Source organism: Haliotis cracherodii, unplaced genomic scaffold (genome assembly GCF_022045235.1).
Source record: "Haliotis cracherodii isolate W230 unplaced genomic scaffold, xgHalCrac1.p SCAF_24, whole genome shotgun sequence".
NCBI classification, from domain to species: Eukaryota; Metazoa; Mollusca; class Gastropoda; order Lepetellida; family Haliotidae; genus Haliotis; species Haliotis cracherodii.
Genome location: NW_027266280.1, coordinates 8328091 through 8352229, shown reverse-complemented (window position 1 = coordinate 8352229; position 24139 = coordinate 8328091). Strand labels below are relative to the sequence as shown.

The 24139-nt window shown below is 43.4% G+C and overlaps 1 protein-coding gene across 2 annotated transcripts in view; it reads right to left on the bottom strand.

Moving 5' to 3' along the window:
* The window catches only part of LOC139472246 (oxysterol-binding protein 1-like), a 55260-nt gene that overhangs the window by 5269 nt on the left and 25852 nt on the right, over positions 1-24139 (bottom strand). Inside the window, exons 5-12 of one of the 2 annotated variants that reach the window (XM_071254635.1) lie at positions 18407-18506; positions 10355-10475; positions 7570-7815; positions 4909-5154; positions 4042-4159; positions 3205-3404; positions 2082-2251; positions 474-694 (exon numbers count right to left, since the gene is read on the bottom strand). In XM_071254635.1, coding sequence (XP_071110736.1) covers positions 474-694; positions 2082-2251; positions 3205-3404; positions 4042-4159; positions 4909-5154; positions 7570-7815; positions 10355-10475; positions 18407-18506 — 1422 coding nt within the window. The remainder of the gene's footprint in view (positions 1-473; positions 695-2081; positions 2252-3204; positions 3405-4041; positions 4160-4908; positions 5155-7569; positions 7816-10354; positions 10476-18406; positions 18507-24139) is intronic. The other variant, XM_071254636.1, reaches the window with a different exon arrangement.

The following is a 24139-nucleotide window of genomic DNA, read 5'->3' as shown; positions in this document are numbered from 1 at the left end:
TAGTCATGGCCTGCTCAACCTCCAACACCCCTAATCTGTCATGGCCTACTAAAGCCCAACACCCCTAATCAGTCATGGCCTACGCAAGCCCAACACCCCTAATCAGTCATGGCCTACTAAAGCCCAACACTCCTAATCAGTCATGGCCTACGCAAGCCCAACACTGAGTAGGCCCAACTCAGTCACGGCCTACTCAAGCCAAACATTCCTTCTCAGTCATGGCCTACTCTACCCCCAACACCCCTACTCAGTCACGGCCTACTCATGTTTTGGAGACCCATATACCCTTAACCGTATCACGTTTTGGCCGTTAACATTTAGTTTGGAAACAGACTCATGTCAAAAATGAGATACCTCTCAAAAAAGTATTGATAATTTCAATTGGAAAATTTCATAAATTATTTTCATGAAGTGATGTTTCTTTTGCAGTTTCGTTAGGCCACTCATGGCCTACTCCAGCCCCATGTACACACCCTCAACCTTGGCCGTCTCTGCTTCACTGTCCCTCTTTTTCCGGGACGCCCTCTGTTTCTCTTCCAACAGGATCTTCACTCGGTTTGCCTCGTCCCACTTGCCATTCTCCATGAGCCGCTGGTCCGGTCGGTTCCGCGAGTCTGTCGGAGCAACGTCTTCCTCCGGTTCATTCAGCTCAATAGCAAGCTGTGTGAAGTGGTAGATCCTCTCACATCCCACTCTGAGCAGCAAAGAAGAGGTGAGGTGAGGTGAGGTGAGGTGAGGTGAGGTGAGGTGAGGTGAGGTGAAATGGGGTTTAACCTCACGTTCAAGATTATTGAACTTACATAGCGACGTGCATGCATGTGTGTGTGTGTGGCTGCTTGTACTAGTCCAGACTAATGCCAATTTTATAGTGTTGCCAACTGAGATAGATGCCACATTTCAACATGAATACCCCACTCAGACACAGCATACTGACACCAAGCCGACCAGTCCTTGTTTTAGCCCTTAACGCCAAGAGCCAGGCAGGTTAACAACAAGTACCATCTTTTAATGTCTATTGGTATGGCATGACTGGGAATCAACCCCGACCTGTTGCTCTCGAGGCAGGTCCTCTACCACTGGACCACTAAGGCAGTCCCAGCAAAGAATAGAGGGATGTCTTGAGGTGGAACAATATCATAGTTGTTTCAATATCTGGACTGGGATACCCTAGTCATCTGGACACAAATAAAATACTGCATTTTTAGTCTAGAGAACCCTTAAATCTCTACAGTTTAACATTGTGTTTATGCCAAGCACTGTGATAAACTATATATACCAAAATATTGAAGTTTAACAAATGCATTCTCCCCAGATAGGATTCCTTTTCAAAGGAGTTGGCTTTGAAAATCTTCAGTACTGTTTTTTGTTTAATGCCACATTCCAGCTATATCATTGTGGTCTGTAAATAAACAAAGGCTGGACCAGACATTCCAGTGACTGATGTTATGAGCAACCCCTGAGGCTGTAAGGGTACAATGACATGCAATCAGTCAGGTCAACAACTGGCCACCCAATCCATTTAGTAGCCTCTTACGACACGCAAAGGTTGCTGGTGACCAATTCTAACCAGAAATTCCCATGGTACACATCTTTTTTAACTGTGTTCCATGATAGAGGCACTGTAATACAGTATAAACAGTCACTATATATTTTGAGTGTGAGTGAGTTGGGTTTAACGCCGCTTTTTAACATTGTTCCAGGTATATCACGGCGTGTCAGCTTAATGTGGGAGGAAAGCCCAAAGTGATGCAGGTCTCAGATGTTTACCACTTCGGTGAAACCCACGAGCACAGGTATGGTGCTGACAAACCTAAAAACAAAATCGGGGCGAACCGGGATTCGAACCCACAATCATAGGTTTGTGGCTACCCAAGGGATGCAACTCTGCACATCGAATCACGGTGCCTCAGACGACTGGGCCACCTGTGCCCCCACTATATATTGTGACATGACACTCTTAAAAAGAAACTCAGCTTTGTGAAAGCAACAACCTTTGCTTGACATGACCTGGGAAATACTGTAGCACTGTCTGATTTAGGGTGTGGATTTGGCGCATCATAAATATCATAAACTATACGTACATTGGTTTGTTAACCTTCCACATGACTTTATGTGGGCCTGTTTCGAACACCGGCTTGCCCTTGTTGGACTCCTCTACATGCAGCACCTTGGCTCCCTCCATCTGGACATCCCACGTCCCTGTCATCACCCACTTCGGCTTGCCAGACGCATCTGTCACCACACCCGAAACCTGGAAACAGTGAGCATGTATGAGAGTGGGAGATAGATGACTCTTTTACAGATAGCAGGCACACTGTACTCATGTGGGGAATTAAACCTGTGTCTTTCTCATGATAAGAGAACACTTTAACCATGAGGCTACCTTACTGTCCTATGAACAGACATCTCATTTGTAACATGCAAGTGCACTAATAACACAGACAATCACCCATCTGTCTTGATCTACCAACCATCTCGTTTATCCGCTTATGGGGAATAACACAGGGACCCACCACCATCTCGTTTATCCGCTTATGGGGAATAACACGGGGACCCACCACCATCTCGTTTATCCCCTTATGGGAAATAACACAGGGACCCACCACCATCTCGTTTATCCCCTTATGGGGAATAACACAGGGACCCACAACCATCTCGTTTATCCCCTTATGGGAATAACACAGGGACCCACCACCATCTCGTTTATCCCCTTAAGGGGAATAACACAAGGACCCACCACCATCCCATTTATCCCCTTATAGGGAATAACAGCGACCAAATCATCCCACTACCCAACTTGCAGGGAATAACAGCGACCCACTCATCCCACTACCCAACATGCAGGGAATAACAGCGACCCACTCATCCCACAACCCAACATGCAGGGAATAACAGCGACCCACTCATCCCACTACCCAACTTGCAGGAATAACAGCGAACCACTCATCCCACTACCCAACATGCAGGCAATAACAGCGACCCACTCATCCCACAACCCAACTTGCAGGGAATAACAGCGACCCTCTCATCCCACAACCCAACTTGCAGGGAATAACAGCGACCCACTCATCCCACAACCCAACATGCAGGGAATAACAGCGACCCACTCATCCCACAACCCAACTTGCAGGAATAACAGCGAACCACTCATCCCACAACCCAACTTGCAGGGAATAACAGCGACCCTCTCATCCCACTACTCACCTTCCGTGGTATATCCCTGGAGAAGTAGCTGTAAGCAGAGTACTTGAGATGACACTTGTCCCCATTCTGATGGTTGGTGATGTCCATCTCCCCATGGCTGTCCACCCACAGCTTCCCAACGATGATGTTGTGCACCGTTGTCGTCACCTTGCGCCACGTGTAGTGGTTGCCGCTCTTGGGAAACACCAGGTGGGCAATGCCTGAACACGAATGACGGTATTGTCAGTACTATCACCCATGACACTGGCCTGGAAATAATTCAGTCTGGACCAGACAATTGAGGGTATGGAAAAGGCTCCTTCCAGCCAATGAGTATGGCCGAAATCTTTGCACTATATAACAAATGTTCTTATCAATACTTTCACAAAGCTGAGTGAGTGAGTGAGTGAGTGAGTGAGTGAGTGAGTGAGTGAGTGAGTGGAACACCAGAAATGGGCTTCACACACTGTACCCACGTGGGGAATCAAACCCGCATCTTCAGCGTGACGATCAAACGCTTTAACCACTAGCCTACCACACTGCCTCTCACAAAGCCTAGAAGCTTTAACAGGGTTAGAAACTAACAGTTTTCGTCCACTAGTCCTTATAATCATAACATATAGCAAAACCCTTAAAAAGTGCAAATTTCTAGTAGTCATTAGGATACCTTTACCATTGTGCAGTTTGGCAAGGACTATAGGACTAGTGCCAATTTCAAACGCCAATTTAACAGGCCAATTCCACATAATCACAAATGAGATCTACTTGCGAACCTGTAATTCAACTAATCCCATATTTTAATGGTTAGAAAAGCATTCTACTTGCATAGTTTATATGCTAAGAGGCTTTTGCACTCACCCATGGGTATAATCTGCAGGTATTTGCCACGGAACTTGCTGGTCATGGTGAACTCCTGCCACAAGTTCCATTCCTTCCCCTCACCATACACAGCCAGTGTGGGCGGGTGGTGGGACACCTGCAGCACACAAACACATCAACATGCTGAAACCTGCTTGTCTGGAAACCGATACAAATAGAACGAAACCTGCCACCTGGAAACAGAGCCTCACTGTTTTAATCAAAGTTTTTGCTTGTTTGTCTATCGCAGCACTCTGCAATATCCGAACTATATGACAGTGGTCTGTAAATAATCAAGATCGGACAGGACAATCAAATGATTGACATCATGAGCATCAATCCACGCATTTGGGATACGATGTGTTTCAACCTAGTCAGTGAGCCTGACCTCCCGACCCGTCAATTGCCTCTTTCAGCAACCATGGGCTGCTGAAGACCAATTCTAACTTTGTAGGGTGTTGGAATCACAGCCAGTGTGGCTTGAATAGTACACAGAACAGCGGTTACTATCATAGTCTGACTCCAAAAAATCACAATGACACTCAAGCAGCCCAGTCACAGAGTGAGTGAGTATGGTTTTACGCCGTTTTAGCAATATTCCAGCAATATCACGGCGGGGGACACCACAAATGGGCTTCACACATTGTATCCATGTCGGGAATCGAACCCGGGTCTTCGGCGTGACGAGCGAACGCTTTAACCACTAGGCTACCCGACCGCCCCCCAAGTCACAGACACTGGCCTTACCATCATGATATTAGTTGCATCTTACAACAAGCATGAGATACTGGGAACCATTCTGGCCAGAAATTTGCATACGAGTTGTTATTCAGAATATGGAGGAGGACAATGCATCCTATCAGTTACCTGCTCTGCAATGGACCTCCATCCCAGGTCGTCCATCCTGTCACACTCATAGGTCTCCCCTAAGAGAGGGTTGAAGGGCTTGCCTGTCCGACTGAGAGTGGTGGCGTACGCCGATATCGTGAACGCGGCCACCCAGGCCAGCTGTTCAGCAGAGTCATCGCACCGCGCAGCCATATCCAGACAGTGCGTGTACTCAAACTCCTCCGTTAGTCTTTGCAACATGGACAGGGGTTCACTGAAGTTGACCTGAAGAAGTGAGCAATTTAGGTGTTATTTTAGTATCATGTTCCAGTAATTTCAATACAATCACAAGTCCATTGTACCACAGTGCCAGGAATCACACACAGGAACATGATCACTAGGAGTGTAACGATATGTCAAACTATCGATTATTGCAATTATTTGCCCTCGACAGGTAATAAAAGATGCCAATAGTATTGTCAATAGTATATGCTCCTGCCTTGCAGCTTTCGGCTCCACACACTGCTTCATTGTCAGGCAATGGGAAGATGGTCACATGGTTCGAGCATGGAGTACAGGGCGTTTGGCTTCCATTAGTTATAAACGACCTCATTCCATAACCTGGCCAAAAGTTTCACTGCTACACAGCATACTTATTCACAGGAGGCAGAGACCAGACATGTCAACCCTCCCGCATTTTGCGGGAGACCCCCGCAATTTGATGAAATCTCCCAGTCTCCCACATGATGGACTATTTCTCCCGCAAAACAAAATTCTTCATTATTTTAAAAATTCGCCTCCATTGTCCCACGAGTAAAAACAAAGAACGGGATGTTTACGCCCCGATTTGTCCGGTAGGCTCCCGGATTAGCGACTGCTATCACGGCCACCAACAGGGGGACCAAGATCGGCCTTTGTCTAGTAATCAACTGGTAATTGAACTCATATGGTGAATGATTTAACAATTTAAACTGTAAAGAAAACTCGGATAGGTACCTGAAGGGTTGAACTTTAAATGAATAATCAGCTGAGTATTCATCACTTACTGAAATGAACTGTTTTCAAACTCGTGCCGAATACTCAGAAAACCTGCATCATAATGAAGCCTGACAACTGGTCGGATTGAAAACGTTGTCAACTGGTCAAGCTACCAATCGTTAAATTTCAATATCTGTTAGCGTTTATCTGAGATGATCTTTGAACGAAAGTGATATGGGTAGATTGTGCTGGGTTTATTCTTGGAGGAGGAAAATGCAAACGGAAATTTAGCAAGCTGTACATACAAGAAGTTATTAATTATCTATTGTTTTAAAATATTTGGTTTTCATAGTAACATTAATAAAAATAAAAGGTGGAAATTATCTTATCTTCACTATTTTATAAATCTCCCCCTTTGGAGGCAAAACTACCCCATTTTGAAGTGAAATCTACCCCATTGTCATGATGAGGGGTTGACAGGTCTGGTGGAGACACAAACCTGTACTGACAATACACAGCTAACACAAGGAGGTGGTGAAATGGGGTTTCACGTTGTTACCTTCAAGACTATTGCACGCTATAGCGATGTGCATGCACACGTGTGTGTGTGTGTGTGGCTGCTTGTACTAGTCCGGACTAATGCTTGTTTTATAGTGCTAGCCCCAGCGGTAGAAACTAACACTAGTCCTCATAATGATAACATATAGCAACACCCTTAAAAATTGCAAATTTCTACTAGTCCTTCTGATACCACAACTATTGGGCAGTTTGGCAAGGACTACAGGACTAGTGACAATTTCCTCAGAGTAGCCCACTGAGATACCATGCTGCCGTTTAACAAGGATACCCTACTCAGACACAATATACTGACTCTGAGCTGACCAGTCCTTGTTTCATCTCCTTAATGAGTGAGTGAGTGAGTGAGTGAGTTGTGTTTAATGCTGCTTTTAACAGTATTCCAAGTATATCACGACATGTCAGCTTAATGTGGGAGGAAACCCCGAAGTGATGCAGGTCCTAGACGTTTACCACTTCGGTGAGACCCACGAGCACAGGTATGGTGCCGACAAACCTAGAAACATAATCGAGGCGAACCGGGATTCGAACCCTCAATCATAGGTTTGTGGCGTGGCCAAGGGACGCAACCCTTCATCTCCTTAATGGTGAGCGACAAGCAGGATACCATCTTGTAACTCTCTGTATAATGCTGCCAGGGGGTTAAGCCACTGACCTTCCGAGTCTGGGCAGACATATATCCTCAAGATGACGGATGGCAGAGCTCCAGATAACTTTCTGAGCAATTGAGTTTTTACTCGACAGTTTCTATTTTAATCAGGCTATTACATTTTTCATTGGGTAACCAATATTTTTTCACTCATCTATTCATCACTCTTTGGAGTTTTTCCCCAAATGAGTAAACATTTTGAGTCTTGAAAAAAAAATGAAATAATGTTTTAGATTATATAATGGTTCTAGATATAGGCTTGACTCGGAAAGTAAAAAAGCTCATAATTTTGTTTCAGAAATTAGCTGTTGTACGCATGCTAAAAAGGTTCATTGGGTATTTACGTATGCTGTTTTTATACAATTGAGTTTTTCATTTAATACATGTGTTTCTGTATGCAAGTTAATTGAAAGTAACTGGCTTTTGAATATTTTTGGGGGTATTTTACGTAAATATGCAGCTTATCTGCAGCTCCGGGAGGGTAAACTAGTACTTACAGGCATGGGGATCTTGGACAGCTCTCGACCAATGCAGTTCTTCATTATGCTCCATAAGTTCAGGCTGAAGTTGGGTTTGTCCGGGATCCTGTGTCGCCGAACACGTTTTGACACCACATCGCCTGACGACTCGGAAGCAGATGAAGGATTCTGGGAATCATAAGATACGGATGATGTTCGTGTTCGGGATTTGTCGTGGCTTGCAGTTCGCCTGTGTTCCCCCTTCACGAAAGAAACTGAGTCCATCTACAACGATGGACAAACACGACTCAATTACACGTCATAATTGGGACAAAAGGCAATCCAAGCAAGTTGGACGAAAGTCCATGAAACAGCACTGTACACTTTCAGTCTGTTACGTTAGCCACTAGTCCAAAGCATGAGTCTCGTAAAATTTGGGTAGTTCTAGTAAGCTCAGCTAGTAATAGTCTAATAATCTAATCAATATCTATAGGCAATCCAAGCAAGTTGGACGAAAGTCCATGAAACAGCACTGTACATTTTCAGTCTGTTACGTTACCCATTAGTCGAAAGCCTCGGAAACTTTTGTTAGTTCTAGTAAGCTCAGCTAGTACTAGGGGAAAAAATATCAATATCTACAGAAAATTATGCTTCTGGCCATGTTTGGCCAGTAGACACAATTATTTTGGTCACAAACTGCATTTGTACCAACTCAAGTATTATCAGCAAAATCAATCAGAAAGGAAATGATAATTTCCTACCCTAATCACATAAAGACACGACTTGGGTACAATGTGTGAAGCCCATTTCTGGTGTCCCCCGCCGTGATATTGCTGGAATATTGCTAAAAGCGGCGTAAAACCATACTCACTCACTCACTCACATATAGACAAAGTCTCAGTTTCCCTGACGACAGTTATGACAACATGGAGACCTACTCCACAAATGGGCATCAAACTGTATGCACAACCTACTTAACGTACCTCAACCTAAAAACTGTTTTACCATATCGTGCATGGGAATGGTGCTGACAAACCAAGTCAACAAGCAGGGGAAATCTGGGATTCAAACTAATGATCAAAAGTTTCTGGCACTCCAAAGGGATGGAACTCTGTACATATAGACCTTTATGATGCTTCTAGTACACAAAGAATTGGTTGAATTAAACTGATAAAACAAAACTTGGCTTATCTACTCTTAATCTTGGGCCAAAGTGTTGAGAGTAGACAGGCGGTGGCCAATTTCTCATCAGTATATGAAAACTGCTCACAAACACGTTTGAATGTGCTCCCAGGTGTTCGTTGGGGATCAACATAATCATTGAGAGTTACTTCCCCTTGTTTAATCTTTGCATTTACTTTGTCAATGAGTAGTGTGTTTCAGATTTCTTTGTACTATTGAGCATTGAATGCCAATGATTCATGGTTCCTGACAACTGAACCATCTAGTTAGCAGAATGCAGAAATATATACAAAATGCAAATCTTTTCTGTCATATACAATCAATCTCAATCAAATTCTTAAAGTTTTTAATATCATAATTATCTCGTTCAACGAAATCCAGGCTTAAAATACTGTGTTATGTTTTCAAATATTTTTCCTATTGTTTCATAATCAGGAGAAAACAAAATAAACAATAAAATAATTTCATTAATACATACCACTCAAAAGAAGTTAAAGAAAATCGATGTTTTCAGATTACATGACATGACAGATTAACTATAGTAACATAATGAATATTAAACTTCTTTCGAGTAGTGTATATCTTATAGTACACGTAGTAAGCAGACCTATCATCTTAAAAAATGCGAGGAAGTGATGTCTTTTTATGCCGATGTCAACAATATTCCAGCTGTATCTCATTAGCCTTGACATAATAGGCTGATAAACCAGTGGATGACAGCATGAGCAATGTCATCAGGTAAAAAAGACAATCATCCAGGTCACTTTTTTAAAGCAAGGTGATTGGGACCAATTTTGACCTAGAATCCCGACAGGATTTCATAATACAATAGTCGCCCAAATCAATCGTTCCTGCATTATCTATATCTCCAGGGCTCGTATTTCGGTAAACCTACAGTAACCCCTGGATTCAGTCCCATGGTTTTTGTGATCTTAAATTACCTGGCCTTGACTTTCATGTACATTTTGAGTGAGTTTGGTTTTACGCCGCTTTTAGCAATATTCCAGCAATAACACTGCGGGGGACACCAGAAATGGGCTTCACACATTGTACCCATGTCGGGATTCGAACACGGATCTTCGGCGTGACGAGCAAACACTTTAACCACTAGGTTACCCGACCGCCCCTGAACATTTTGACAGATGAATCGAACGTCGAGAAAAGGAACAAGAGTCATCAGAAGACTTTTGCCCCCACAACAGCAAAAGGCACCACTTCAGACATCCTTCACGTCAAAAAGAATTTTGGGGGCTTTAATTTGCGTGTCAGTCAGTTTTTCAATGTTGACATTATCGCAAACGCTATCCTTATCAATGGGACTGGCCGCCATGTTGTTGATATTGCAAATCCTACATTGAGGCTGGCTTGAAACTGCATTCTGATCAGTCCGTAGCATAGCCAATCAAAATGGCTAATGAAAATCAAGGGCGGATAATTTGAGATCCCGAAAACCATGTAAATGGATCCAGGGGTAAGTGAGTGAGTGAGTGAGTATGGTTTTACGCCGCTTTTAGCAATATTCCAGCAATATCACAGCGGGGGACACCAGAAATGTCCAGGGGTTAGTGTAGCTTTACCAAAATGCAGACCCTGGAGATATAGAGGATGCTGTTGTGTTTCTCTCAACTTATTTGAAGCCGACCTTTTTGGGCGAGTCTGTTTTGGTTGTGTAGACCCTGGCCTCCTGGGACAAGGTCTCGGACTCGGACTCGCTGGACATGTCGTTGTTGTAGCTCTCCATGCTGAAGTCACTGTCGGTGCGTCTGAAACAAGCAGCGACACAAATGTACTTTTTGTCAAGGTGGTGCTGAGGTGAAATGGGGCTTAATGTCCGTTCAAGAATATTGCATTAATATTTGATTGTTTGTTACGTACATCGCACTCAGCAGTATTCCAGCAATGTGATCCCAGCCTGCACAAAAAATTGAGTCTGGGCCAGACAATACAGTGATTGCTATTGTGAGTAATGCTCCAGGCAATCGGAGTGTGATGACTCGCAACCAAGTTACAGAGCCTGACCATCCGATCCCTTTTGTTACCTTTTACGGTTAGGTGAGGTGAATTTGGGTTTAACGCAGTGCATGCATGTGTTTGCGTGGCAGCTTGTACTAGTCCGGACTGATGCCGATTTTTAGTGCTAGCTCACTGAGATACCATGCCGCAGTTTAACATGAATATCCCACTCAGACACAGTATACTGACCAGTCCTTGTTTTAGCCCCTTAATGCCGAGCGCCAGACAGGGTCACAACAAGTACCATCTTTTAACGTCTTTTGGTATGACGCAGCCGGGGATCGAACCCCGAACCTTCCGCTCTCCGGGCGGACGCTCTACCACTAGACCACGGAGGCGGTCCCAACAGATTAGAGGCTGTGTCTATCTCTGGCAAACGTAGGCTCACAACCCATAAATACTCAGCCGTTGAATAAGTTGAAATTAGTTTTAAACCACATTCAGTCCTATTACCAAGAAAACCTGTGGAGAGATGTTTGTTTGTTATTTTGTTGTTTAACGTCGCATTCAGCAATATTCCAGCTATATGACGACGGTCTGCAAATAATTGAGCCTGGACCAGACAATCAATCTGTGATTGACATCATGACCATCGATCAATACAATGGCATGCATCAACCAAGACAGTGAGCCTGACCACCCGATCCCATTAGTCACCTCTTACGAAAGGCATAGTCGCCATAGTCCGACACATGGGTTGCTGAAGGCCTATTATGAGGAGAGCCGAGAGAAGAAGAATAGTAAATTTTGTTCTAAAATATCATTAGCCATGTTAGCAAAGCAGTGTCCTCCTACACCACTATACACATGCATGTCGAGATATGATTTCAAAAACAGGAACTGGTCTAACAAATAATTTGTATCCTTTTCTCTTATAATCCTAGGATTAAGTAACAGGAAAATACCTTCTATTACCATAACTTTATATTATTAACATTTCCTGAAAACAAAACCCATTGTTACTACCTGTCATTCGGCAATGAAAGCCAAGCAACACAAGGAAAACGTGGCATTCATCATCCACTAGCCCAAGCAATACACAACATATTCAGGACAACAATCAGGCCAAATTAAAGTACATATCTTTTCTCTCAGGACATTCTATCCCAAATAAGTGCTTTCAATTCAATACATTCATTTCATACACAGTAACAGACAGTTATCATTAAAAACAATTACCAATTAATGCAACAATCCATATAAGTTATCCATTTAAAACATCTATAAATATGCATGCTTGAAAAATTGTGGTTCCTAGTACAAGGTTCATACAGATATGAGACCCTAAAATTCAAGGCTTTCAAAAGACATTTCCAGCATACCAAGCAGTATAAACATCACTAATTTTCCAACAAGATTTTGTTTCACAAACATCAAAAAAATCAGATTAAGTTAAGCCATAAATTTTTGATACTTCAAAAACAAGTATGTGTCATTTTGCACAAATTCAAGGCTTTTCAAGCTATTGTGGTGATTTTCAAGGCTTTTCAAGGTTGACACTAAAAGTAAAGGCTTTTGAAGAGGGACCTTAAAATTCAAGGCCTTTCAAGCATGTATGAACCTTGAAGCAAAGTGATGTCAATGCTCCACATTCTTCAGGTTTATTAAAATACCAAACAGTTCTGGTATCACACAGAATCCTTAAAAATGAGACATATTATCCTATGCTTCGGGAGTGCTAAAAACCCTCCCTACTCCCCTTGTCATAAGCAAAGAGATTTACTCTAACCAGCCTTTGAAAATGAACAGTTCTACTCTCAACATAACAACCACAAAGAGCCATAAACAGTGAGAGGTCATAGCAACATTGAACCAGGAAAAGATTAATATTGACATGTTCTGTGTTGTGAAGTACCTAACCTCACCATTCAAGAACACTGTTATCAATGACAGCCTTCAGTGACAGGTCAAAGCAACATTGAACAAATGAAAAGATTAATATTGACATGTTCTGTGTTGTGAAGTACCTAAACTCACCATTCAAGAACACTGTTATCAATGACAGCCTTCAGCGTATGTAGAGTTCATGTCAGTCAAAGCACAAACACAGAAACACATGACCTGAGAGGAAATAATTCCGTGACATCATGCACTTTCACGACCCTGCGGTTGAGTAGGAGCAAACTCCACACTGACAACAATACAGAGCTGTACAGAGCCGTACAGAAGGCATCTCTCAAGCGGGGAGAGAGCCACGGGGACTGGCAGAGTCGGTGGTTTCCTGCATGTCGGGTACAGTCCGAAGTCAGGAAGGTTAAGAATGTGGCACGGCAGAGGTGAGTCACACCTGCTGTGGGTCACTCACTCACTCACTTGCATGATACTCCACAGTGTACAGTCCGAGGCCAGCAGGGGTGAGTCACACCTGCTGTGGGTCACTCACTCACTCACTTGATACTCCACAGTGTACAGTCCGAGGCCAGCAGAGGTGAGTCACACCTGCTGTGGGTCACTCACTCACTCACTTGATACTCCACAGTGTACAGTCCGAGGCCAGCAGAGGTGAGTCACACCTGCTGTGGGTCACTCACTCACTCACTTGATACTCCACAGTGTACAGTCCGAGGCCAGCAGGGGTGAGTCACACCTGCTGTGGGTCACTCACTCACTCACTTGATACTCCACAGTGTACAGTCCGAGGCCAGCAGAGGTGAGTCACACCTGCTGTGGGTCACTCACTCACTCACTTGCATGATACTCCACAGTGTACAGTCCGAGGCCAGCAGAGGTGAGTCACACCTGCTGTGGGTCACTCACTCACTCACTTGATACTCCACAGTGTACAGTCCGAGGCCAGCAGAGGTGAGTCACACCTGCTGTGGGTCACTCACTCACTCACTTGATACTCCACAGTGTACAGTCCGAGGCCAGCAGGGGTGAGTCACACCTGCTGTGGGTCACTCACTCACTCACTCACTTGATACTCCACAGTGTACAGTCCGAGGCCAGCAGAGGTGAGTCACACCTGCTGTGGGTCACTCACTCACTCACTCACTTGATACTCCACAGTGTACAGTCCGAGGCCAGCAGAGGTGAGTCACACCTGCTGTGGGTCACTCACTCACTCACTCACTTGATACTCCACAGTGTACAGTCCGAGGTCAGCAGGGGTGAGTCATACCTGCTGTGGGTCACTCACTCACTCACTCACTTGATACTCCACAGTGTACAGTCCGAGGCCAGCAGGGGTGAGTCACACCTGCTGTGGGTCACTCACTCACTCACTCACTTGATACTCCACAGTGTACAGTCCGAGGTCAGCAGGGGTGAGTCACACCTGCTGTGGGTCACTCACTCACTCACTCACTTGATACTCCACAGTGTACAGTCCGAGGCCAGCAGGGGTGAGTCACACCTGCTGTGGGTCACTCACTCACTCACTTGATACTCCACAGTGTACAGTCCGAGGCCAGCAGAGGTGAGTCACACCTGCTATGGGTCACTCACTCACTCACTCACTTGATACTCCACAGTGTACAGTCCGAGGCCAGCAGGGGTGAGTCACACCTGCTGTGGGTCACTCACTCACTCACTCACTTGATACTCCACAGTGTACAGTCCGAGGCCAGCAGAGGTGAGTCACACCTGCTGTGGGTCACTCACTCACTCACTTGATACTCCACAGTGTACAGTCCGAGGCCAGCAGAGGTGAGTCACACCTGCTGTGGGTCACTCACTCACTCACTCACTTGATACTCCACAGTGTACAGTCCGAGGCCAGCAGAGGTGAGTCACACCTGCTGTGGGTCACTCACTCACTCACTTGATACTCCACAGTGTACAGTCCGAGGCCAGCAGGGGTGAGTCACACCTGCTGTGGGTCACTCACTCACTCACTTGATACTCCACAGTGTACAGTCCGAGGCCAGCAGAGGTGAGTCACACCTGCTGTGGGTCACTCACTCACTCACTTGATACTCCACAGTGTACAGTCCGAGGCCAGCAGGGGTGAGTCATACCTGCTCCGGGTCAGTCTGTCACTCACTCACCCCAAGCTGGACATAGGACCACCATATTGTTGGATAACATGGATGAGTGATACAATATTCAAGACATATGTAGGTTAAGGCATCTTGAATATTGTGTTCCATGGATATGTTGGATGATACATGTATATTGCATTTGATTGATAGAATGGTTGAAATATACTGTATACTGATGACAGTTGTTATGAATACTGTATTCTGAGATATATGATACATATGTACATTATCTGGGATATATGACACATATGTACAGTAAGTGGGATATATGACACATATGTACAGTATCTGGGATATATGACAGAAATGTAGTGTATTCCTTGGATATATGACACATATGTACAGTATCTGGGATATATGACAGAAATGTAGTGAATTTCTTGGATATATGACACATATGTACAGTATCTGGGATATATGACACATATGTACAGTATCTGGGATATATGTTATGTATGTACTGTATTCCTTGGATATGTGACACATATGTACAGTATCTGGGATATATGTTATGTATGTACTGTATTCCTTGGATATGTGACACATATGTACAGTATCTGGGATATATGACACATATGTACAGTATCTGGGATATATGACACATATGTACAGTATCTGGGATATATGACACATATGTACTGTATTCCTTGGATATGTGACACATATGTACAGTATCTGGGATATATGACACATATGTACTGTATGTACTGTATTCCTTGTGTACAGTAGTCCTGGGACAAGTGACGTGTGTACAGTAGTCCTGGTACAAGTGACGTGTGTACAGTAGTCCTGGGACAAGTGACGTGTGTACAGTAGTCCTGGGAAGAGTGACGTTTTACAGTAGTCCTGGGAAGAGTGACGTTTTACAGTAGTCCGGGGACGAGTGACGTGTGAACAGTAGTCCTGCGATGAGTGTACTGTAGTCCTGGGACGAGTGACGTGTGTACAGTAGTCCTGGGACGAGTGACATGTGTACAGTAGTCCTGGGACGAGTGACGTGTGTACAGTAGTCCTGGGATGAGTGACATGTGTACAGTAGTCCTGGGATGAGTGACGTGTGTACAGTAGTCCTTGGACGAGTGACCTGTGAACAGTAGTCCTGGGATGAGTGACGTGTACAGTAGTCCTGGGATGAGTGACGTGTACAGTAGTCCTGGGACGAGTGACGTGTGTACAGTAGTCCTGGGATGAGTGACGTGTACAGTAGTCCTGGGATGAGTGACGTGTGTACAGTAGTCCTGGGATGAGTGACGTGTACAGTAGTCCTGGGATGAGTGACGTGTGTACGGTAGTCCTGGGATGAGTGAAGTGTACAGTAGTCCTGGGATGAGTGACGTGTGTACAGTAGTCCTGGGACGAGTGACGTGTGAACAGTAGTCCTGGGACGAGTGACGTGTGTACAGTAGTCCTGGGACGAGTGACGTGTGTACAGTAGTCCTGGGACGAGTGACGTGTGTACAGTAGTCCTGGGATGAGTGACGTGTGTACAGTAGTCCTGGGATGAGTGACGTGTGTACAGTAGTCCTGGGACGAGTGACGTGTGTACAGAAGTCCTGGAATGAGTGATGTGTACAGTAGTCCTGGGATGACTGACGTGTGTACGGTAGTCCTGGGATGAGTGAAGTGTACAGTAGTCCTGGGATGAGTGACGTGTGTACAGTAGTCCTGGGACGAGTGACGTGTGTACAGTAGTCCTGGGATGAGTGACGTGTTCAGTAGTCCTGGGATGAGTGACGTGTGTACGGTAGTCCTGGGATGAGTGACGTGTACAGTAGTCCTGGGATGAGTGACGTGTGTACAGTAGTCCTGGGACGGGGTGACGTGTGAACAGTAGTCCTGGGACGAGTGACGTGTGTACAGTAGTCCTGGGATGAGTGACGTGTACAGTAGTCCTGGGATGAGTGACGTGTGTACAGTAGTCCTGGGATGAGTGACGTGTACAGTAGTCCTGGGATGAGTGACGTGTGTACAGTAGTCCTGGGATGAGTGACGTGTACAGTAGTCCTGGGATTAGTGACTTGTGTACAGGATGGGATGGGTGTTACAGTATTCAATGAAAGTGTGATAGAGTACCATGAATATAATGGCTATTCAATTCAATTTGGAGGTGGAGGTGAAATGGGGTTTTATGTGTTCCAAGATTTTCACACATATATTATGACGTGCATGCACAGGTGCGTATGTGTGCGTAGCTGCTTGTACTAGTTTGGATTACTGCCGGTTTTATAGTGCTTTACCACAGGTTCCGCCAAGCAGGTTCACCATATTTTAACGTCTTTTTGTATGACATGGCCGTGGATGAAACCAACGACCTTCCGCTCTCGAGGCAGGTGCTCTATCCACTAGACCACGGGTGGTTACTATTGGATTAATCACAACTGTTAATGGTTGCATGGACTGATTCATACACCTGCCTATGATGATGAGATGGCAAAGTCTAAAACCCAAATTAGAGAAACAGAAAACAAACAACAAAACTGGTGAACGACCAATAGTTTCAACAACAGCTGTGTCCTAAACTGGGTGATATTATTTGACCAGACTGTAAACCAACATAGATGGCACACAGCACTGCTCTGAGAGCAAGCATGAAACTACAGCTAACATACCAAGGTACAGGGAGAGAAGGAAGAGCATAGAGAAGGAAGAGCATAGAGAGAGACAAGAGAGAGACAAGAGAGAGACAAGAGAGCAGTGATAGAGACAGAGACGAGAGAGAGAGACAACAGGACAACGAGAGAAGCTACAAACTCCACTTACAGAAACTTTGCTCTGCATGTCCAAGGAAGAGGAAGAATATGGAGATGACATGATATGTATCGTTGCTAAGCAACACAATTAACGCCAAGGTGAGGTAACACTATGGTGATGTGATAAATGTTAGCCTCGTGTAGTTCATAGCATCATCATGGTAGAGACACTGCAGGTTCATGTGGCATTGACCTACTCATTATTGAGAACAATGGATGACTATCTTTACAGATGCAAACATAATTGCAGGGATATATCTAGGTCTGTCCAGAGGCCGATATTCGGCCCCAAATCAGCAGCAAACATCGGTACAAATTCTCAATTAGAGCAATATTCCTGCAATATCACAACAGGGGACACCAAAAATGGGCTCTCATGTTATAAGAAAAAGACTTTTCAATTGATGTTACAAGAGTTCTAACTAATGTATTGACTTTGTAGGGGCTTGTACTTCACTGATAATGTGGCCAATTAACATGATAAAGAGGAAGAGGCTTTCAAACTTAATTTAAATATTATAATTTAAAAAATCCAAAAATTGAGCCCAATAAAGAGTCTCTTTCACATTTTCAGGCACTTGGTTTGGAATCCTAGATAAATCCCTGATAATTCATATTACTGCCTACAAATAATTAAATGAAGCTAACTATAAAAATAAATACTGCAGGGCAAAGATGATCTGGATGCCAAAATAAGTAAAAATTTAACACTAAAGATCTGTTAATAAAGCTTCCTACAGCTAAACAATCATCCGATACCATAAAACGCAGTGGCCAAACTACTACGCCTTTCATTAACCTGTAAATCCTGGAGATACAACGTTGCAGCACACGGATCACCTGGAAGAACAGGCTCTGCAGAGGTTCATAGAGCAACATGCTGTACAGCAAGATGCAGAGATGTCAAACATTCCTGACGATGGCAAAAGCAGCAGAGCCAGCACGTACCTGTGTCTTTTCTCGGGTTTATGCGGCAGCGCCACTTCGAACTCCTCCACCTGGTGGTCGAGGGCATCAAAGAAATCTTCATCATCAGATGGGTTGGAGCCTGTGTGGAACAAGGGGATACAATTACCATTCCTGGTTTAAGTGTGTCAATTGCACTGTTAAAATAAGTTCCAGGGACTGATTCCACCAAGCGATCTTAGTGTTACCACTATCATAAGCCAGACATAAAGTATGGAATGAGTGAGTATGGTTTTACGCTGCTTTTAGCAATATTCCAGCAAAATCACAAGAAAAGGGCTTCACACATTGTACCCATGTCAGGAATCGAACCTGGAACTTTGGCGTGACGAGCTAACGCTTTAACCACTAGGCTACTAAACAACCCCCATAAAGTTACGACTCAGCAATTTTCCAGCTATATGACAGCAGTTTGTAAACAGTCTGGACCAGACAATCCAGTGACATCATGAGCATTGATCTCCACAACTTGGATACAATGACATGCATCAACTAAGTCAGCAAGCCTGTTCATCCGTTCTCGTTAGTCGCCTCTTTCGACAAGCATGGGTTTGCTAAAGAGCAATTCTAACCCGGATCTTCACAGATTGATCACCTCAGCGCTAAGATGATCTTAGTGTTACGACTGTTTTAGATAGTTTATAGGATGGTGGCCTGTAAACTATTAACCAGATAACAACAAAATGCAGAGATTCTGCTGCTTATGAGTAAGGGAACATATAGCTAAGGTTTCATAAGAACTAGTAGAAATTTGCCATTTTTAAGGATTTTACTATATGTCATAAGGTTGGTTGGTTGGTTTGTTATTTTACGCCACCCTCAGCAATATCCCAGCTATATGACGCCAGTCTGTAAATAATCAAATCTGGCCCAGACAATCCAGTGATTGATATCATGAGCATCGATCCACGCAATAGGGATCAATGACATGCATCAACCAAGTCAGTGAGCCTGACAAACCAAGCCCATTAGTCGCCTTTTACAAGCATAGTCGCCTTTTACGGCAAGTATGGGTTGCTGAAGACCTATTCTACCCCAGATCTTCACGGATCATTATAATAAGGACTAGTGGACTGAAACTGATAGTTTCTAGGGCTGAGCAACCTTGCTTATCAGGAGAGGAGACTTAGTGGTCAGGCTCGGCGACTTGGTTGATAGCCTATCAGTGGTCCCCGACACCCTCAACCGTGGATAATTGGTCTAGACTCAATTATTTACAGGCCCCCTTCATGGAGCTGGAATATTGCTGAGTGTGGTATTAAACAACAAGCAAACAATCAGCACAGCGACCTACTTATTCCATATAGTCTGAAACCAAATTTCTTATTTACAAAAACTGTTTGATGAAAACATGTTTAATTTTTTGTAACAAAACATCAAAACCAGTACCTTTGAACAATATGAATTAAATATACTACTCAAAAGAAGTTAAAGAACACCCATTTCTATCATATTAGATTATTACTAGTTATTGAGTGATGAGAATGGTTTTACGACGCTTTTAGCAATATTCCAGCAATATCACGGTGGGGGACACCAGAAATGGGCTTCACACATTGTACCCATGTCGGGAATCGGACCCAGGTCTTCGGCGTGACGAGTGAACGCTTTAACCACTAGGCTACCCGACCACCCCTATTACTACAGTTAATCTGTGATGCCATGACAGACTAACTATAATAATATGAATGAATCAGGCATTCTTTAACTTCTTTTGGGCTGTAGACATTGTGAAAATCACTACTATTCACAGTTCTCACTGGTTTGTATGACAAAACAGGGGTCCGTATTGGTTCCTTTACCAGACATCATGAAGACATCACAAGTTAAATCCTGGTAATATGCACCACAACGACTCCAATGTAGAGCTGTTTACTATTCACATCGGAAATAAACAACATGTATGTTTATTTATACCACATGTCAACAATATAGGCTATAACAAGCCTGCAGCACAGTGCCAGTGTGACCACCTGTGGTGGAAATCCTCAGGGCATACTGACCTCGCATCAACGTAGCTGACATGTGTTATAGACTGTCATCCACAATAAGATTGAAACACATGCGCTCTGTGGGGAAACCCTAGTTACCTCCCCTGCGTCAGTGCCGACCAAACTTCAGCTGGTACTTTGGACCATCGTACAAGTGATAGATGTGTCTTAAATGACGGAACAATTATTTATCAGCTATGGCCTGTTTCAAACTCTCCTTGTAGTCTACCTAGTTGGTTGGTTGGTTTGTTGTTTAACGCCGCACTCAGCAGTATTCCAGCTATATGACGGCGGTCTGTAAACAATCGAGTCTGGATCAGACAATACAGGGATTAATATCATGAGCATCAATCCACGCAATTGGGATCGATGACATGTATCAACCAAGTCAGCGAGCCTGACCACCCGATCCCGTTAGTTGCCTTTTACGACAAGCATAGTCACCTTTTACGGCAAGCATGGGTTGCTGAAGACCTATTCTAACCCGGAATCTTCAGGGGTTCTACCTAGTACCTTTGGTAAAACTCAGAGACGTGACAATTCATCCCCTCTCACAGTCCAGTCAACAAATTATATATTTGTACCTTCTATTTCATCTATACATTAACCTAAACATAATGTCATTAATTTGGTAACTTTCATTTAGAAAATATGCTATAACATGAAAAACTATTTCCACTTGCAGATTCCTCCTTTAATGGCATGGCTCCATTGAAGGGTAGCCATATGGTCACTTTGACAATACCTCGCTACAATGCTACCTTTGGGGTTTAAATAAGACAATCAGGGGTTTAACACTTCATACACAATTCAGTCAAAATTAATGTTAACAATATTGAATGAAACTCTACATAAATATTACGAATATTAATCCAGATATACAATAAACATGTTTTTATAACCAGTTAGTATAATAATGGGATTAGATTGCATACTTCAGTTCGGATTTGTTGACTGGTATTTCGAGTGTTACATGCTTGCAGTGATCAGCTGGTAATGTTTTTTGAGATGGGGGAAAAACATTGTGTCAGTTTATTAAAAATGTAAGTTTGGGGAGCCATGCGTTACGGTGTGCAATAACTGAGTGAGTGCTATATTGAAGGGCGCAATACCTAGGGATCACTGCATATGCATATACTCCTCATTGCCACAGTTGTAGACAAAGTGAGTGAGTGAGTATGGTTTTACGCCGCTTTAAGCAATATTCCACAAATATCACGGCGGGGGACACCAGAAATGGGCTTCACACATTGTACCCATGTCGGGATTCGAATCCGCGTCTTCCGCGTGACGAGCGAAAGCTTTAACCACTAGGCTACCCGACCGCCCCGGTTTTAGACAAAAGGTGAGATGGGTGAGATGAAAAGGAGATTAACAACACGTTCAAGATTATATACTTATATAACAACATGCATGGACGCGTGCATGTGACTGCTTGTACTTGTCCAGACTAATGCGTGTTTTAAAGTGTTAGTACCATCTTTAAACATCAAACTAGACTTAGATTACCATGAACACAGACTTCTCTGATTTCACTAAAAGCGTACTTGTTTACAAACAAGATAAAAATCCAGTTGCATGACACGTAATCTAGTTTGTGACAGTGGTGTAAAGTCATCACTGCGCCCAAGTTGCAGTGTCCACAGTATCGACCTGATCAGATCAAGATACATCTCTACAATAGTCCTTACATGTGTGATGTCTGTTAACATCAGGTTGGTTTGTTGTTTAACACTGCACTAAGCAATATTCCAGCTATATGACAGCGGTATGTAAATAATCGAGTTTGGACCAGACAATCCAGTGATTGACATCATGAGCATTGATCCACGCAATTGAGATGGATGACATGCACCAACCAGGTCAGCGAGCCTGACCACCCAATCCCGTTTGTCGCCTCTTACGACAAGCATAGTCGCCTCTTACGGGAAGCATGGGTTGCTGAAGACCTATTCTACCCCGGATCTTCACGGGTCGTACATCAGGCTTACAATGTTTGTTCTGCTAAACAAAGTTACTCTTCATGAGGATTACTGTCAAACATTTCCTATAATCAGCAGCAGTGGAATAACATTATCTCCTTTCATTCAAATATTGGACAAGATTTATTTATTTGTTTGTTTGTTTGTTTGTTTATTTGTTTGTTGTTTAATGCCACACTCAGCAATATTGAAGCTGTATGATGCCAGTATGTAAATAATCAAGTCTGGACCAGACAATCCAGTGATTGACATCATGAGCATTGCAATTGAGACACAGTAACTTTTTATTGACAATGATCAACCAAGTCAACAAGCCTGACCACCCAATACCATTAGTCACCTCTTATGACGAGCATGGGTTGTTGAAGACCAATTCTAACCCGGATCTTTGGACAATAAGAAGACAGAGTAACCATGGTAACATCCTCTAATATATATTTCCTTTAAATAAAAACATGTTTGTTTCTGTCCCATATCTTGAGCTGGGGGAAACCCAGAAATAAGATTACGAAAGACATCAACATTCAATTTTTCCTATGATAAAGTATATAGTATGTTCAGTGACATTCCAAAATAAGCTAACATGCCTTCAATATAAATGCAAATCTCCAAGAAAATCCATATAAATTGTAGCAGGTAAAACAAAGTGTCTCTGACTTTGTTCCTACAGGCTTGTGTGAAACGGTCTATAGTGGAAGTCAATCGGCTGATTCTTCTTATCTGAATGTCAAGGTCAGAGAGCGTGTCACTCAGATAATAATGAAGATTATTTCAGGTCAGTTCAAGATTGGATACCATGTAAGAAAGCCAGGTACAGGGGAAAGCTTGCACACAGCACAATTATTGACATACAATGAAAAATATATCATTATTGACATTTTGTTTTACAGGTGAAATTTCCAGGGCTAGATATGGTGTTTTCAAGTGTGATTTTTAGGAGAAATGAGGTGAAATGGGGTGTATTGATTAATTATTATTAAGATTATTGCACTCATATAGCGACATTCAAACACGCATGTATGTTTGCACACTTGTTCATGCGTGCATGTGTACATGCGTGTGGCTGCTGGTACAAGTCTGGACGAATGACGGTTTGATAGTGTTAGCCCCCTGAGATACCACACCGCAGTTTTTAACATGATTACCCCACTCAGACACAGTATACTGACTCCGAGCCAACCAGTCCTTGTTTTAGCCCCTTAATGCCGAGTGCCAGACAGTGTAACAACAAACAACAAGTACCATCTTTTAACGTCTTTTGGCATGATGCAGCTGGGGATCGAATCCCTGACCTTCAATCCCCAGGCAAGGGCTCTTTCCACTAGGCTCTATCCACAGAGGCAATTGAACTAACCAAGGCTAATAGAACCTAAGGTTGTAATATTGAAACTTTGCCTTCTTTCTTTTCTTTGAGATTCGAAATACATTTTTCATTTCTAAATACCCAATATCAGGGTTAGAACTAAACTCAAAAGCTTTTTTAGCCCCGGTAGAGATAAAATGAGTTTGTAATGTTAAAACAATGGGGAAATTTGTACTAGCCCAAACGAATTTGTACTAGCCTCGGGCTCGCGGGCTAGTGTTAATTTCTAACCCTGCCCATATATATACAACTCAAGTAAGTTCCATGCCAAAACTGCATTCTATTCAATCAACATCTCCAAACAACAAGTCAGATTTACCCCACTGGACAATAACATTTGTTACAGTTTTGTTTAAAGCAATATTCCAGTTACATGATG